The 19,290-nt window shown below is 40.2% G+C and overlaps 1 protein-coding gene across 2 annotated transcripts in view; it reads left to right on the top strand.

Moving 5' to 3' along the window:
* The window catches only part of LOC132391132 (proteasomal ATPase-associated factor 1-like), a 32,629-nt gene that overhangs the window by 7,243 nt on the left and 6,096 nt on the right, over window positions 1–19,290 (top strand). The window contains exons 5-8 of one of the 2 annotated variants that reach the window (XM_059963942.1): window positions 3,174–3,272; window positions 3,999–4,149; window positions 7,535–7,729; window positions 16,582–16,631. In XM_059963942.1, the coding sequence (XP_059819925.1) occupies window positions 3,174–3,272; window positions 3,999–4,149; window positions 7,535–7,729; window positions 16,582–16,631 (495 nt within the window). Of the gene's footprint in view, window positions 1–3,173; window positions 3,273–3,998; window positions 4,150–7,534; window positions 7,730–16,539; window positions 16,632–19,290 lie in introns of both variants that reach the window. The other variant, XM_059963941.1, reaches the window with a different exon arrangement.

Raw genomic sequence — 19,290 nt, 5'->3', positions numbered from 1 at the left:
GGCCCGAAAATGAACTCCCAGTTGTTGCAAGAAGAGAGAATGTTCCAAAAATTGGTATGCAAAATTTCATTTCACAAAATAATACATTTTTATCACATAGCAGCTACTGAAAAGTGTCAAATAAAATATATATTTTTTTAATAATTGAAGTACAAAGTGCACTTATTATCTAAGTACATATGCAGTATACAACCCTGAGATTTGTTTTCCCAAAGACAACCACAAAACAAATAAACAGCATGGAATCTGTTCTAAGAAAACATCAAACACCCAATGAGCCAGAAAAGAGAGCAAATAACACACAGAATATTAAACATCAAACCTCAGAGTCCTTCATAATTATGATGAGATTTGCAATTACATAAACTTTCTCCACATAAAGCTACAACTAAATAACTTTAAAACATTGAAAGAAGATTTTTAGTTCATCCAGACTTTCATCCTTCCTGAAATTTTCTCCTCTTGCCTGTGAAGTATGTCACTTTCCGCTATATTGGTGTTTCATAGGTTACAGCCATTCTGCCTAGTCCATATGCCAATTATTTTGCTGTGGGTCTGTTCCAACTTCATAGTTATATCATTGGATATAGATTTCTAGCTATTCTTCGAAGCTTGGTGAGTGGACACCATCTCATGTGTACCAACCCAGTCATATTTCCTTCACATTTTCTAATATCAGGTGACGAGAGCAAGAAGTGCTCATAACGTACCACTGCTGGAAATTGTGCTGTGTTTTATGGCAGAATGAGCATACATTCAATTGACACTTTGTTAGGTACCACCTGAGCCTTAATTGGCCACTGACTGTATTTCTTTATGTTTGTGTTCTGCAGCTGTAGCCCATCCACTTCAAAGTCTGATGTGTTGTGCATTCAGAGATGCTCTTCTGCACACTGCTATCGTAGTATGTGGTTACTTGAGTTACTGTCACCTATCTGACAGCTTGAACTAGACTAGCCATTCTCTGACCTCTCTCATTAACAAGGCGGTTTCACCCACAGAACTTCCATTCACTCGATGATTTTTGTTTTTTGTGCCATTCTCTGTCAATTCTAGAGACCATTGTGTGTGAAAATCCCAGGAGATCAGCAGTTTCTGAGATAAAATTCAAAGTTCAAAGAAAATTTATTATCGAAGTACATATATGTCATCATATACAACACCAAGATTCTTTTTCTTGCAGGCATTCTCAATAAATGCAGTATCCTTAATAGAATCAATGAAATACCATACCAACAGGGCTAGTGTGCAAAAGACAGAAAACTAAAATGAGGATAAAAAGGAAATAATGATAAGCAGAAATAAATATCGAGAACTTGAGATAAAGAGTCCTTGAAAGTGAGTCCATAGGTTGTGGGAACAGTTCACTGATGGGGCAAGTGAATTTGAATGAAATTATCCCCTCTGGTTCAGGAGCCTGACAGTTGAAAGGTAATTACTGTTCTTGAAGCTGGTAGTGTGGGTCCTGTACGTTCTAACTGATGGCAGCAGCAAGAGGAAGGCACGACCTGAGTGGTGGGGGTTCCTGATAGTGGATGCTGTTTTCCTGTGACTAAGCCATATCCACTACTTGTTGCAGGATTTTCCATTCAGGAGTATTGGTGTTCCATACCAGTATGTGCTGTGACATGTCAATTATACTCTCCAGCACATATTCATAGAATTTATTCAAAGTTACGGATGTCACGCTCAATCTTTGCAAACTCCCAAGGAAGTAGAGGCACTGCTGTGCTTTCTTTGTAATTGCATTTATGTGTAGGACCCAGAACAGGTCCTCTGAACACTCTAACATGGAGGAATTTAAATTTGCTGACTCGCTCTACCTCTGATCCCGTGATGAGGACTGGCTCATGGACCTCCAGTTTCCTCCTCCTGAAGTCAATAATCAGCTCTTGGCCTTGTTGACACTGAGTGAGAGGTTGTTGTTATGGCATCACTCAGCCAGATTTTCAATCTTCCCCCTGAAATGGTGAATTGTCACCACCTTTGATTCGGCCTATGACAGTGGTGTCATCAGCATATTTAAGTATGGCATTGGATCTGTGCTTAACCACACAGTCATAAGTGTAAAGCACAAGGAGGTATTGAGGCCGAGGTCTTGAAGCTTATTGGTTAGTTTTGTGGGGAATGATAATATTGAATTCTGAGCTGTAGTTGATAAAGAGCATCTTGATTTATGCATCCTTGCTGTCTAGATGTTCTAGGGTTGAGTGAAGAGCCAATGAAATGGCATCTGCTGTGGACCTGTTGTGCTGTTAAGCAAATTGGAGTGGATCCAAGTTGCTTCTCGGCAGGAGATGATGTGTTTCATCTCCAACCTCTCAAATTACTGAATGATAGTCATTGAGGCAGGTTACTGCGTTCTTCTGAGGCAATGGTTTAATTGAAGCCTACTTAAAGCAAGTGTGTACCTCAGACTACCATAGCAAGAGGTTAAAGATCTCAGTGAACATTCAGCACAGATTTTTTAGTACTTGGCCAGGTATCCCACCTGGGCTGATGCTTTCCATAGATTCACTCTCCTGAAGGTTGCTCTCATGTCGGACTCAGAGACTGAAATCACTGGATCATTGGGGGCTGTGGGGGTTCGTAATGGTCTCAAATCACCTCATCTGGCACCAACCATCATTCCATGGTCAAAGTCACTTAGGTCACACTTCTTGCCATTCTGCTGTTTGGTCTGAACAGCAGCTGAACCTCATGACCATGTCTGCATGCTTTTATGCATTGAGTTGTTGCCACATGATTGGCCAATATTTGCATTGACAAGCAGGTGTACCTAATTAAGTGGCTATTGAGTGTATACACGGACTCATAAGCAAACAAAACTGATTTGAGGCAGAGGTATTGCTTTGTTTTTTCCCACATGTCAATTCTCTTACCCTCTGCCACCCTACTTCAGTACTATTGCTAAGACCGCTAATCCAAATGAATAGAACGTTTAATTGATATGCATTCATAGTTTCTATTAAATAGTTTCAATTAGTTGTGTATATTATGAAATTGTAATGTTACAAATGTTAAGAGTTATAAATTAAGTTGCGAGTGGCTGTGGAAATCTGATTTTGCAGTTTGTTTAAACTGCTTTTTGTCATACCTTGTGTGTGTTTCAAAAATACTGGGTATTTTGTTAGATTTAAGCATAACATTGATTCTTCTAACCTTGCATCTAGATAACCAGCATGGATATATCCAGTGGTGGGGGTCTGGGGGTATCTTGCAGTACAGATGGAACCATGAGAGTCTGGCAGGCCAACAATGGTGAAATGAGGGTTAGTGCCTATTTAATTCCTTTTCAGCTTTTAGTAAGAAAGAATTTACTGTAAATTCACAAAAGTATCAGTTTTCCATTTCTTTACATTTACCTTCTGCTGGTCTAAGTGGTAAACATTATTTGGGTCAAAGACCGTCTTCAGCGGTTTCCTTTGTGACTGATTGACCTTTTTACTCTGAGTTGACTTTTGAATTGCATTAAAACATCATAGTAAACTGAATGTGCATTGTTTTTAACTGCAAGGACTTTAAGAGATTTTCTACTTAGTAATTTTTACTTTGTAAAGTCAACAGCAGTTAACCCAGGGGAGATCACAAAGCCATAATGCCATCAAAAATTTCCAGTAACCTTATAAGTGAGGAAGTTACTGCTGAATCGATTTCTAACCATTGTAATGAAATCTTGGAGTAAGATTATTTTCATATGATCATTCTGATGTAGGTAATAAAGTTTGTTAAATCTGATCCCTATTGTGCAGGTAATTTCGTTACATTTTGCTGTGTTTGTTCCAGATTGTAGTGTGAATGCAGGGCAAGATGCTTCATCAGTTACATAACTATACCAAAGATCTGGAGTATTAAAATGTAATCATTATAAACATATCAATAAATCATGAGATGTTGATGTCTTGCAAGTAATAATTCAAAGTAATGATTCAAAGAAAGAATTTGAAATTGAAAATAATATTTGCATTTCTAATCATTTATGAATTGTTAATTTCTAGAGAGAACTGGTTGGCCACGTATATGATGTGAACACTTGTAGATTTTTTCCATCTGGTGTTGTCGTTCTAAGTGGAGGAATGGATGCTCAGTTAAAGATCTGGTCTGTTGAAGATGGAACTTGTTCTGTAACTTTAACTGGGCACAAAGGAGGTATGTAGAGTTGATAACAAGTTTTCTGTACAAATGCAAGGGCAAATGATAGACGAAAATGGATTCTGAAGAAAACTTTCCTGACAGATTATTGTAAACATCACTACAAGACTAGATTGTTGAATTAATTGGCTCCATGAAGATTTACAGTGTTTAAGTTATTGAGTAAAATATTCTACAAGTTGAAAACAATATTGTTATCCATATTGCAGGTATCTTTGAAAATTTTAAAAAAAGCTATTGCTAGTAACTAAAATATAAATAGAAAATAAGGGGGAAAATTTGGTAGTTATAGCAGCATCTGAGTGTCTTTGGCCTAAAGCATCAACCCTATACCTCAGCTCATGCCTGGCCTGCTACGTATTTCCCAACGTCCTCTAATTTTATTGCAATTATCTTTGTTTTTTTTTTATGTTGACCCCAAAACTAAGGCTCCATGGTTGCGTAGCAGTTAGAGCGACACTCTTACAGCTTGGGGCCATTCCTTGGAGTTCGGAGTTCAGTTCCAGTGTCACCTGTAAGGAGTTTGTACATTCTTCCTTTGACCACGTGGGTTTCTTCCGGATGCTCCGGTTCTCACACAATCAAAAGATGTACTGGTTAGTAGGTAATTGGTCATTGTAAAGTTGTCCTGTGATTAGGCTAAGGTTAAATAAAAACATAGAAACCTACAGCACAATACAGGCACTTCGGCCCACAAAACTGTGCTGAACATGTCCTTACCTTAGAACTACCTAGGCTTACCCGTAGCCCTTAATTTTTCTAAGCTCCATGTACCTATCCAGGGATCTCTTAAAAGACCTTATCGTTTCTGCCGCTGGCAGCCCATTCCATGTACTCACCACTCTCTGCGTTTTAAAAAAAACAACAACTTGCCCCTAACATCACTGTACCTACTTCCAAGCACCTTAAAATTATGCCTTCTCATGCTAGCCATTTCAGCCCCGGGAAAAAGCACCTGACTATCCACATGATCAATGCCTCTCATTATCTTGTACACCTCTATCTAAAGTCACCTCTCATCCTCCAAGGAGAAAAGGCTGAGTTCACTCAACCTTTTCTCATAAGGCGTGCTCCCCAATCCAGGCAACATCCTTTTAAATCTCCTCTGCACCCTTTCTATGGTTCCCACGTTGTTCCTGTAGTGAGGCAACCAGAACTGAGCACAGTACTCCAAGTGGGGTCTGACCAGGGTCCTACATAGCTGCAACATTACTTCTCAGCTCTTAAACTCAATCCCACGGTTGATGAAGGCCAATGCACCGTTTGCCTTTTTAATCACAGAGTCAACCTGAATAGCAGCTTTGAGTGTCCTATGGACTTGGACCCCAAGATCCCTCTGATCCTCCACACAGCCAAGAGTCTTACCATTAATGCTATATTCTGTCATCATATTTACCCACCAAAATGAACCACCTCATACTTATCTGGGTTGAACTCCACCTGCCACTTCTCAGCCCAGTTTTGCATCCTATCAATGTCCAGGTGTAACTTCTGACAGTCCTCCACACTATCCACAACATCTCCAACCTTTGTGTCATCAGCAAACTTACTAACCCATCCCTCCACTTCCTCATCCAGGTCATTTATAAAAATCATGAAGAGTAGGGGGTCCCAGAACTGAGACACTCCACTGGTCACCGGCCTCCATGCAGAATGTGACCCATCCATAACCACTCTTTGCCTTCTGTGGGTAAGCCATTTCTGGATCCACAAAGCAATGTCCTCTTGGATCCCATGTCTCCTTACTTTCTCAATAAGCCTTGCATAAAAGTACCTTGTCAAATGCTGGTGGATTGCTGGGCAACACAGCTCATTGGGCTAGAAGGGCCTGTTGTGCACTGTATCTCTACATAAAATAAGTAAAATTAAAGAAAATAAAGCTGCTCTGAAACAGATCAATAAATAATGAAACAAACCCATTAAGGGCTTGGGCTTATGAATAACTTAAAGTTAACTTGTGTTCTTGCATTTTAATATTATGAAGTTTTTTTTAAAAACCTCCATTGCAAGCAGCTTACTTATGCAGAAGTGACTTCTTAAAAAAAAATCAATAAATCAGTATATGTTTTCTGAAAGCAAAATGAAAGTTGTTAACTGTAAAACTTTGAAAGTACCCACGCTGGAGAGAGAAATGCCAAAAGGAGAGTTAAACCAAGAAAACTGTAAGAGTCATCCTTGCTGCTTTGCAGTTCTGCCCTATGACCTGCAGTCATTCTTTTCTGTTTGCAATAATGAGCAGATCTTGACACCTTTGTACACCAATGAGTGGCTTTGTTGGAGATATACTGCTGCTATTCTGTGTTTGCCAAAACAAAACACAATAATTCATTGCATTTAATGTTTTAAGACTATGTAAATATTTCTTTAGCAAGGTATCTCGATTGTGCATTCATTTGTTTTGTTAATTGAACCCACAGTTTTATAGTTTTAATTTTCTACCTGCGCCTGCTCCACTGGATCTAACTACCCTCCATCCTCCTCCTCACGTATTTTCTCTTTGCACCTACCAGCTCCTGCCTGACTACTATCTCTCATCTCTTTTATATTGGCTGTTGAAACGACCCAAAATGTAACCGACAACAGCTGACCGCCCCCACCTCCCCAGAAAAGAGTCAGTAACATCATGAAGGAACCCTCCACCCTGCTCATGGAGTGTTTACCCACTGCCATCAGGGAGAAGACTATGTAGCATCCTTGCCAGGACCATCAGACTCAGAAACAGTTACTTTACCCTAAGCAGTAAGGCTAATCAACACCACCCCCCCACCACCACCACTTTATCATTTCGGCTCAGAGTCACCTTATGTTCAGACACTCCTGTGTCTAACGTCACTTTATGGACATACAAATAATCTATGTATATAGGTTATCTTATTTCTTTATATTTATTGTGTTTTTTTATCTTTATCTTAGTGTTCTTTGTGTTCTACCGGATCTAGAGTAACAATTATTTTGTCACTTTAAACTTCTGTACTGGAATTGACATTAGACAACCTTGAATTTTGAATCAATGCTCTGCCAGTCACAATACATGGTCTCAACCCAAAACATTAACTATCCCTTGTTTCCAGAGAAGCTGCCTGACTTGCTGAGTTCCTCTAGCAGTTTTGTTTTGTTTTCTCTATGTGTTTGTTCTCAATCCTATTCAAAAACAGATTTTTACTTAAGGCTGTGAAAACATAAAAACCAAAAAAAAAAGAAAGTAGTTACTAACTGCAGGTAATTTCAACTTTAAAATTCTGTTGAAGGAGATGAGAAGTTTCACAAGTTATTTTTGCTCCTAAAAATTGAATCGGTTACTCAATTCTTAAAATACTTTAGTTTGCAGATTGTATGAATTGAGAGGAAGATGCTTGTTTATGGTGTGTTTCTTTTTAAACAGGTATTCTTGATACAGCAATTGTAGAACGTGGAAGAAATGTTATCTCAGCCTCTAGGGATGGAACAGCAAGACTATGGGACTGTGGCATGTCCACCTGTCTTGCAGTTCTAACAGACTGTGGGACTCCAATTAATGGATGTTCAGTTGGGATTGCTGAAAACACATTGAATTTGGGTTCTCCTATGCATCAAATAAGTAAGTAAACTGTTCAGATAGATTCTTGCAAGTTCCTCTAAAGTTGGAGTTTGTTCTGTAAATTATTGAAGTACACAGGCCAGGAAAGTCCTTGTTTTAGTCTCCAGTTGCACATCAAACCATATAATAAGGCAAAGGTGAAGATGTAATAACTACTTCTGGAAAGCATTTGTTTGGTTAGAGGAGAGATTATTAGTTTTAGGGTCGTAGAGAAGTACAGCACAAAAACAGGCTCATCTGGTCCATGCCAAAACATTTCAACAACCTATTCCACTGTACTGGGACCATAGCCCTCCAAATTCCTACTAACCATGTACCTATCCAAACTTCTTTCAAATGTTGAAATTAAGCTCGCATGGACCACATGCTGCTGGCTTATTTCACACTCTCGTGACACTCTGAGTGAAGAAGTTTCCTCTTATGTTCCCCTTAACCTTTTCACCTTTCACTCTTAAGCCGTCACATCTGGTTATAGTTCCACTTGGCAGTGAAAAAAGCCTGCTTGCATTTACCCTGTCTGTACCCCTCATAATTCCTCTATCAAATTTCCTCTCAATCTTCTACGTTCTAAAGAATACAGTACTCTCCCATTCATTCTTTCCTTATAACTCAAGTCCTCCAGACCTGACAATATCCTTGTAAATTTTCTCTGCGTTCTTTCAAACTTATTTACATCTTTCCTGTAGGTAGGTGACCAAAACAGCCCACAATACTCAAATTAGGCCTCCCCAACATCTTATACAGCTTCAACATAACATCCCATCTTCTGTACTCAATACATTGATTTATGAAAGCCATTGTGCCAAAAGCTTTCTTTATAACCCTAACTACTTGTGATGCCACTTTCAATGAAATTATATACCTATAATCCCAGATCCCTTTGTTCTATCACACTCCTCAGTGCCCTACCAATCACTGTTTGGTGTGGTTGGTCCTACCAAAGTAAAAAAAAAGCTCACATTTGTCTGCATTAAATTTCATCTGCCATTTTTCAGCCCATTTTCCATCTGATGCAGATCCTTTCACAAGCCATGATAGCTTTCCTCACTATCCACTATACCTCAAATCTTGGTGTCATCTGCTTATTTGCTGATCCAATTAATCACATGATCATCCAGATCATTGATACATATATATGGTACTTCATACGTCCTCGGGGTTGCGTTGCCGATGGCCGTTGGCGGGGCCGTCTTAATACGCTCGGCAGAGGATGGTGCTCAGAGAAGCTGTGCAGGAGGGGATGGTCGTCGGCTCGGAGCTTCGACGGACTCAGGTCGCTTTCGGTGTGTGCTGCGTCTGCGAGGCTGGTTTCGACGGAGCTTCCATTGTGTGCTGCGTCTGCGAGGCTGAGTCGGGCGGCACCTTAGAAGTCCGTAGCTGGAGTAATCCCTTCTGCCACCGGCATGGGATGGCGAGTCTGTCAGTCCCCTGGGGACTTGTGGAAACTGTGGTGATTTCTTTTGAACTTACAGTCCTTTAACATCTTGGACTATTTTTACTGTGCCCATAGTCTGTATTTTATCAATTATGTTATTGTTTGCACTGTTGTAACTATATGTTGTAATTATGTGGTTTTGTGCATGTCTTGTAGCTTTAGTTTTTGGTCTTGTTTTTGTCTGGTGGATTTGGAGCTGCTCTCCGGGGAACGCGCTAGACGGTAGTGCAATATTAATACGCAGCAGCCTCTCCGGACTCTGGATTGGGGATTGCCAAACATTATGTGGATTTTCTGGTGCAGTCTGTTTTGTCATATGCTTTTGTGATATCATTCTGGGGAAACGTCGTCTCATTTTTTAACTGCATTGCATTTGTGGTTTCTAAATGACAATAAACTGTATCTGAATCTGAATATGGCAAACAACAAACGACCCATCGCCGAACCTGTGGCACACCATTATTCACAGACCTCCAGTGAAAGAGGCAATCCTACGCTACCAATTTCTGGCTTCTCCCACAAAGCCAATGTCTAATCCATTTTACTACCTCGTCCTGAATACTGAGCAACTGAACCCTCTTGATCAGCCTCCCATGTGTGACCTTGTCAATTGCCTTACTGAAGTCCATGTAGACAATATCCATTGCCTTGTCTTCATCCACTTCCCTGCTAACTTCCTCAAAAAATTCTTAAGATTTGATAGACATGACCTACCACACATGAAGCCATGCTAACTATCCTTAATCAGTCCATGTCTATCCACATATTTATATGTCCGGACCCTTAGAATACCTTCCAACAACTTTCCCACAACGATTGTCAGACTCACTATAACCAGAGAGCTGTGCCCGTCCCATGACAGCACTGCCCTGACCTGGTCGGAGGTCACACCACCTGCCAGTCAACATTTTGCCCCTCCCAACTAATCAATGCACACTTAACCATTGGCCACCTTAATTGGATTAACCAGTCTAGCACCAAGCTGTTGGCCCCCTGACCTATAAAGGGTGTTACATGTGCTTGGCTGGCTCTCTTTTGCCATCCTCAAGGGACCACCCTGATTCACTCCAGGCTGAAAACAGCAGAACAGCGCTGGAGACACGTGGTAAGGTGTGCATTGAATAGGGTTGTGGGAGTGTTTATTGTTGTCCCTTTAGCAAAGAGCCGTGCCTGCCCATAGCCGGGGGGGGGGGGGGGGGGCAAATATTGTAGTTACTTTTCCCTTGCTTGTATGTGTACCTGTACTACGTTCCCACACCGTTCTCCCGTGTATTGTACTGCAGACCGGACTTTTCCCACACTCCTCCATTCTAAGCACATTTGTATGAATACTGTAGCCGCTTGTGTTGTTCCCAAGCTTTATCTCCCCTTGTAAGTAAACTCCTCATTATTAAAACAGTGTGTCCTGAGCTCTTGCCTGTGAAACCCAAAGAATCTTTCTCATTTCCATCACAACACTCACTAGCCTATAATTTCTTGGTTTCTGAGCCTTTTTTTAAACAGTGGAACATCATTGGCTATCCTCCAGTCCTCTGGTACTTCTCCTGTCGCTAAGGATGTTTTAAATATCTCTGCTAGGGCCCTGGCATTTTCTGCACGCCTCCTGTAGGGTCTGAGGGAACACCTTTTCAGGTCCTGGGGATTTATCCACACTGATTTGACTCAGGGTAGCCAACAGCTCCTCCTCTGTAATCTATATAGGGTCCATGAAGTTGATGCCACTTTTCTTCACCTGTATAGACTCTGCATCCATCTCCCGAGTAAATACAGACGCAAAGAATACATTTAAGATCTCCTGCATCTGCTTTGGCTGCACACTTGGATTACCATTCGGGTCTTCCAGCGGACCAATTTTGTCCTATGCAATCCTTTTGCTCTTAACATACCTGTACCATCCTTCAGGATTCTCCTTCACCTTGCCTGCTAGAGCAGCTTCATGCCTTTTTTTTTAGCCTTCTTGATTTATTTCTTGAATTCCATAAGCACCTCATTTGTTCCTACTTGCCCATATCTGCTATACACCTCCTTTTTCCTCTTTACTAGGGCCTCAATATCTCTTGAAAACCGAGGTTCGCTATATTTGTTATCTTTACCTTTTATTCTGACGGGCACATACAAGCTTTGTACTCTCAAAATTTCATTTTTGAAGGCTTCTCACTTTCCAAATACACCTTTGCCAGAAAATAGCCTGTCCCAATTCACACTTGCAAGATCATTTCTGATACTAGCTTTTACTAACTTAATAAATCATACTTTTCTGAGTTGAGCCAAAATTCATAAAGACTATAGCATAGCTATCATCTGTGCAATGGAAGATTTAGAATTTTAAAGACTAGAATTACATTACTTGCCTTCATCTGGTTGAATGTTAACTCTGAAACTCCTTACCCCATAGTACCCCACCCCCCTCTTCTCCATCTCTTCTTTCATCGTCCACCTGCTAACCAACCACCCTCTTTACCTGCCTCTTTCGTTGGTAAGTTGATGGAAAAGATCCTGAGAGGCAGGATTTATGAACATTTGAAGAGGCATAACATGATTAGAAATTGTCAGCATGGCTTTGTCAAAGCCAGGTCATGCCTTACAAGCCTGATTGAATTTTTTGAGGATGTGAATTAACACATTGATGAAGGTAGAGCAGTAGATGTAGTGTATATGGATTTCAGCAAGGCATTTGATAAGGTACCCCATGCAAGGCTAATTGAAAAAGTAAGGAGGCGTGGGATCCAAGGGGATATTGCTTTGTGGATCCAGAATTGGCTTGCCCACAGAAGGCAAGAGGTGATTATAAACAGGTCATATTCTGCGTGGAGGTCTGTGACCAGTGGTGTGCCTCAGGGATCTGTTCTGGGATCCCTTCGTGAATTTTATAAATGACCTGGATGAGGAAGTGGAGGAATGGGTTAGTAAATTTGCTGATGACACAAAGGTTGGGGGTGTTGTGGATAGTGTGGAAGGCTGTCAGAGGTTACAGTGGGACATTGATAGGATGTAAAACTGGGCTGAAAAGTGGCAGATGAAGTTCAACCCAGATAAGTGTGAGGTGGTTCATTTTGGTAGGTCAAATATGATGGTCAAATATAGTATTAATGGTAAGACTCTTGGCAATGTGGAGGATCAGAGGGATCTTGGGGTCTGAGTCCATAGGACACTCAAAGCTGCTGCGCAGATTGACTGTGTGGTTAAGAAGGCATACGGTGCACTGGCCTTCATCAACCGTGGGATTGAGTTTAGGAGCCAAGAGGTAATGTTGCAGCAATATAGGACCCTGGTCAGACCCCACTTGGAGCACTGTGCTCATTTCTGGTCGCCTCAGTATAGGAAGGATGTGGATACTATAGAAAGGGTGCAGAGGAGATTTACAAGGATGTTACCTGGATTGGGGAGCATACCTTATGAGAATAGGTTGAGTGAATTCAGGCTTTTCTCCTTGGAGCAACAGAGGATGAGAGGTGACCTGTTAGAGGTGCACAAGATGATTAGAGGTATTGATCGTGTGGATAATCAGAGGCTTTTTCCCAGGGCTGAAATGGCTAACATGAGAGAGCACAGTTTTAAGATGCGTGGAAGTGGGTACAGAGGAGATGTCAGGAGTAAGCTTAAGCTTTTTACGCAGAGAGTAATGAGTGCATGGAATGGGCTGCTGGTGTCAGTGGTGGAGGTGGATATGATAGGATCTTTTAAGAGACTCCTGGATAGGTACATGAAGCTTAGTAAAATAGAAGGCTATGGGTGACCCTAGGTAATTTCTAAAGTAAGTACATGTTCGGCACAGCCTGTATTGTGCTGTAGGTTTTCTATGTTTTGTCCCCTCCCACTCCCCTTTCTTTATTTCCTTCTATTAAGAAAAACATATAGTATGTAATTAGACATCAGCACTACTTATTGACTGCCTTGGCTCACAACCATTTTCAAATAACTACTCCTTTGAAGCATTTTGCATTTATACTGCAATCTAAATACAGGTTGTTGTGCTTCATCACTGAAATAATGGTGCCATTCTTTTTGTGTTTCCACAGGGGGAGTCCCTGTGAATATCCACTCTCCAGTTTTATTACATCTGCTAGTGGGAGTTTGCAGTAGTCATTAAGATTTAGTGAAAATTTCAAATTAGTTGCTTATAAATGAGCACTAGTTTGTTTTTGTAGAATGATAGGTGCAGTTAAGTGTAAAATGCTCCAGGGGTGACATTTGTGATTGCAGTCTGTCACAAATGGCCTCACTAACACCTCAGGTGGCTCGAGTCCCATGGAGATGAGAAGGGATTGAAGTTTGTGTCCTTCATGTTGCTTCCTGTCGTGGGAGAGTATTTTCTCTCCATACTAGTAGACAATGTTTTGCTTAAAAAAAAGGGAAGCCCACACTTGGGTTGAGTTGGTGACCTTTTACATTCTTTTTATTCTGCTTTTCATTCTAAGTTGACCATATATTGAGTCAAATTCTCCATATTTGAACCTGAATTTTAAAAGAAACAGTCAATATAACTGTCGTAATCAGATTCAGATTTGTATCCAGATTTACTTATTACATGTGCATTGAAACATACAGTGAAATGTGTTGTTTATATTTACAACCAACTCTACCTAGGGAATGTGCTGGGGACAGCCCATATTTCACCCCCAACCTAGCATGCCCAAATGCTCGGTAGAACAATACAGAACACAAGTAACAAGACAACAACAGCAAAACAAGCTTTTTTCCTCCCTCCCACTCTCCTTCTTACCCATCTACACACATGGATAGTTCTCCAACTCCAGGATGGGCCTCCATCCTCTAGTCTGGAGGTTTCAGCCAATGGTCTTCAACTTACAGTTTGGTTTTGAACTCCCAACTAGCTGATGACGGGACCCTGAACTCCTGGCACACCAACTGACCAGCCCTCGTGCCTTCTGCTTGTAGTAACATCCAATCCCAGGCTAAACAGACCTGGGACAGCCCAACATCCATGGATCTCCCTCGTCACCCATCCATGTCAATGGCCCTTGAGCATGGAGTGGAGATGTAGAGTCAGGACTTTGAAAGTGGAACACAAAGCATTGAGCAGAAGCCTGTCCACTAAGTCGTCCTCATCATTGCCTTTAAGCTTTAACTTGACTCTGACTCCCCTCTCTCCCCCAAAACAATGCCTACAAACTTAAAATAACAAGCAAGTCTGAGCCTTGATCTCGATGGAGATGGCAGCTGAGCATCATTTTGCAAAAAAAAATTCACAATCCTGTTTCATCAGACATGCCTCTCTGTAGGACTTTTTCTAAATCTGGTAGTTGATGTACTTATGAGCTCTGCTTTGTTGTGTCTTCAAGCACTTATAGTGCTGATGGCCCTGATTGTCATATCTCTTTATTGGTGATTGAAGCTGTCATAGGAGCAGATGTTTCTATCTGTGTTATGCAGAAATCAGAATCATTAATCCTAAAAGTACACATACAGAGGAAAGCAAGGCTTATTTATTACTGAAGAATTAAAAACAAACATTTTCAAAAAGATCCCAAAATACTAATAAAATTCAGAAATGCAATGCAATAACAACTAATTTAATTTATTCTATTACCTTTGTGCCATGGCCTTGGGATTTAAGTCTTTATTGCTAGCCTTTTCTCCATCTTTGTCAGGGTATATGGGGCCATGACAGCTTTTCAAAATGATGTACATGAGTTTTTCCAAGATTTGTGGGTTACCCTGTGTATCGTTCTTTCACGTGCATGCAGGCAATCTGGCAATAGCATTTAGAAAGTCCAAATCTCAGTCCAAATAAATTTTCAGGTGAAAGTATAGGTCATTTCAGGAGAAATCTTGACAGAGAAATATTTTGGAGAGTGTAGGCCATTCAGATCTTTGAGTTTACTGCCATTCATTATGATTATAGGTGATCATCCAAATTAAATATTCTGCTCCTGCTTTCTCTGCATATTCCTTGTCCCCTTTAGCCCTAATAACTATAACTCCTCGTTGATCTATTTAATGATTTGGCTTCAAAAATGCTTTCTGAGATGGAATATAGTTTCACGAGTTTCTGGGTGAAGAAATTTCTCCTCATCCCAGTCCTACATGGTTTATGCTTATCCTTGTCCTCAGTCTTGGACTCCTTTGTATCAGACTGTTCAGTGCTCTTAGAATTTTTGTCAGGTTCTGTGACATTCCTTCTTGTTTTTCTAAGCTCCAATGAATATAAACTCAAACTTCTCTCATGCGTCAGCCTTGCTGTACTGGCAATCAGTCTAATGAAATTTTGCTGCGATCCCCTTTCTTCAGACAAGACCAAAATTGCACCCAGTACTCAAGATTGGTTTCACCAGGACCTTGTATAATTGCAGTTGTACACCCATGTTCCTAAATACTGAATATCTGCTCACTATGAAGGTCAATATCTCTTAACTGTCTGCTGCACCTTCATTCTTACTTTCAGGAACTTGGATAGTCTCACTGCACCGTTCCTTTCCCAGTCAGTTGTCATTCAGATAATCTGCTTTCCTGTTTTCTAAGTACCAAAGTGAATAACCTGATTTATCCATAAAATATTGCACCTACCATCTATATGCCTACTCACTCAACTTGGCCAAATCATATTGGAACTTGTTTGCATTTCCACTAAGCTTTGTGTTACCTGCAAGCTTAACTAAGTTACATCTAATTACCTCTTCAAAACCAAAATTACATATTGTGAATAGCTGTTATTCTAGTACTTATCACTGTGGTACTCGTGCATCCTACAAGCCTGAAACTTTGAAAAAGACCCATTTATTTATTTTTTGTTTCATGTCCACCATACAGTTCTCTGTTCATGTTAGCACCTTACTCCCATCCTTTGTGCTTTAAATTTATATGGTAATCTTTTATGTAGGGCCTTATTGAAAGACTTCAGAAAGTTCATGTACATCATATTTGCTTGTTCTCCCTCCACTATTCTGTTCGTTAGAATCTCAAAAACTTTCAAACAATTTGTTAAACACAATTTCCCTTCCATAAATCCATGTTGACTTTGATGCTATCACTGTTTTATAAGGTCCCTCCTATTATTTATTTTATTATGGACTCTATTCTCTGCTACCAATGTCAAAACTAATTGGCCTATTGCTCTGTAATTTCTTTGCCTCCATTTCATAGTGGAATTATATTAGCTGCCCTCCATTTCCTTCAAACTCTTCCAGTGTATAAAGCTATGGAAAATGACCAGCAGTACATCCTCCCTCTCACAAATACTATGTTCTCCATTGTTTCTGGAAGATCATTTATGTTTGTTATAAAGAGAATGCCTTAAAGCCAGACAGCACTTTTTAAACAAAAAATCTCTAGCATATATATTAATTAGATGCAATTATGTTCAATGTAATATTCCCCTTCAGCACTTTTTAAAAATAGATTGTATTCTTACCAGGTGAACGTGAAATAGGAACTGATGGAAAATTGTTACTTCTAGCTCGTGAAGATAGAAAACTGCAAAGCATTGGACTGCTCAGCAGAGAACCAGTAAGTATATTTTGTTGTTTTCAGTTATGATATTCTTATCTTGAAATGTAGTAATTGCAGGAACTACCAGCTAATTTACATGCAGTAAATACCAGAAGAGAGCAGCCAAATAGAGGGTTCATAAATTTACTACCAGTGGTGAAACACAGGAAGGGGAAAAGTGCAGAAAGTGGAATGTTCTATGCCTTGGGAGCAGGAATCAAAATACATCCTTAGAAATATGAATGGTAAGTCAATGTTGAACAAGATACATGCAACAGAAACAGACTTGAAATGAAAGTAGCATTATTGTAAAGATGGAGGTCTGTGATATTGCCAGTCATTAGGATGCAGGGTTAAAATCCAACTTCTCCCAATCAACAAAGAGTGAAGATTACCAATGGCAGCACAAAGTTTATAACTTCCCTCCTGTCTTGACTGGAGAGAAATTTGTTACAATTCCTAGACAGGCAATATTATTGAAGAAAGTGAATAAAATAGATCCTTTGGTGAAAATGTGACAGACAACAGACAAGCCATTACTGGCAAAAGCACTCAAAAAGTGTCTGTGAAAGCATCCACAGGCAGTCCTGTGGAGCTGAACACTGCAGACTAGGGAGGAGGATGGTGCTATTAATCACATCAAATGTAGATTAGATGAGTGATTTAAGCTCCAAATCACAAAAATGATTAGCAGAAGTCTTTAATGTCATTTGGTTAGAATTTTCTTGGTGCTATGAGAAGATTGAAAGGTCTTTTGTGGATTTTGGCAGAAGTTGCAGGGAGCTGGAAAGAAAAGGATGCATACAGGATAAAATGAAATGTAAATACAAGAGATTCTGGAAATCCAGAGGAACAAACACAAAATGCTGTAGGAATTCACCAGATTGGGTAGTATCTGTGGCTAGGAATAAACAGTCGACGTTTCATGCCAAGTTTCATTGTGGACGTTTCATCAGGACTGTTTTGTTGAAAGCCCAGAGCGCCAAATGTTTGTTCCTCTCCGTAGACACTGAAAGAAATGTGACTGTTTCAGATGGGTAAACACAGTGGCGTGCAAAAGTTTGGGCACCCCTGGTCAAAATTTCTGTTACTGTGAATAGCTAAACAAGTAAAAGATTACCTGATTTCCAAAAGGCATAAAGTTAAAGATGACACATTTCTTTAATGTTTTAAGCAAGATTACCTTTTTATTTCCATCTTTTACAGTTTCAAAATAACAAAAAAGGGAAAGGGCCTGAAGCAAAAGTTTGAGCACCCTGCATGGTCAGTACTTAGTAACGCCCCCTTTGGCAAGTATCACAGCTTGTAAATGCTTTCTGTAGCCAGCTAAGAGTCCTTCAATTCTTGTTTGGGGGATTTTCACCCATTCTTCCTTGCAGAAGGCTTCTAGTGATATTCCTGGGCTGTCTTGCATGCACTGCTCTTTTGAGGTCTAATCACAGATTTTCAATGATGTTTAGGTCAGGGGACTGTGAGGGCCATGGCAAAACCTTCAGCTTGCGCCTCTTGAGGTAGTCCATTGTGGATTTTGAGGTGTGTTTAGGATCATTAACCTGTTGTAGAAGCCATCCTCTTTTCATCTTCAGCTTTTTTACAGACGGTGTGATGTTTGCTTCCAGAATTTGCTGGTATTTAATTGAATTTATTCTTCCCTCTGCCAGTGAAATGTTCCCCGTGCCTCTGGCTGCAACACAAGCCCAAAGCATGATCGATCCACCCCTGTGCTTAACAGTTGGAGAGGTGTTCTCTTCATGAAATTCTGCACCCTTTCTTCTCCAAACATACTTTTCCTCATTGCAGCCAAAAAGTTCTATTTTAGCTTCATCAGTCCATGGGAGTTGTTTCTAAAATGCATCGGGCTTGTTTAGATGTTCCTTTGCAAACGTCTGACGCTGAATTCTGTGGTGAGGTCGCAGAAAAGGTTTTCTTCTGATAATTCTTCCATGAAGGTCATATTTGTGCAGGTGTTGCTGCACAGTAGAACAGTGCACCGCCACTCCAGAGTCTGTTAAATCTTCCTGAAGGTCTTTTGCAGTCAATCAGGGGTTTTGATTTGCCTTTCTAGTAATCCTACAAGCAGTTCTCTCGGAAAGTTTTCGTGGTCTTCCAGATCTCAACTTGACCTCCACCGTTCCTGGTAACTGCCATTTCTTAATTACTTTACGAACTGAGGAAGCGGCTATCTGAAAACGTTTTGCTATCTTCTTATAGCCTTCTCTTGATTTGTGGGCATCATTTATTTTAATTTTCAGAGTGCTAGGCAGCTGCTTAGAGGCTGCTGATTGTTGGGACAAGGTTTGAGGAGCCAGGGTATTTATAAAGCTTTGAAATTTGCATCACCTGGCCTTTCTAAATGATGACTGTGAACAAGCCATAGCCCTAACAAGCTAATTAAGGTCTGAGATCTTGGTAAAAGTTATCTGAGAGCTCAAATCTTTTTTGGATGGTGCTCCTTTCCTTTTTTTCACTCTAAAGTTGTACAAAACAAAAATAATACACTAATTTTGCTTAAAATATTGAAAAGAATGTTTCATCTGTAACTTTATGACTTTTAGAGATCAGTTCATCTTCTACTCACTTAACTATTCACAGAAAAAGAAATCTTGACCAGGGGTGCCCAAACTTTTGCATGCTACTATATACCATTTTCTTAAGTAAGTGGTTCTATGAATGGTGT

This window comes from Hypanus sabinus, chromosome 3 (genome assembly GCF_030144855.1).
Source record: "Hypanus sabinus isolate sHypSab1 chromosome 3, sHypSab1.hap1, whole genome shotgun sequence".
NCBI classification, from domain to species: Eukaryota; Metazoa; Chordata; class Chondrichthyes; order Myliobatiformes; family Dasyatidae; genus Hypanus; species Hypanus sabinus.
The sequence above is the reverse complement of the archived record's forward strand: the minus strand, read 5'-3'. Positions and strand labels throughout refer to the sequence as shown.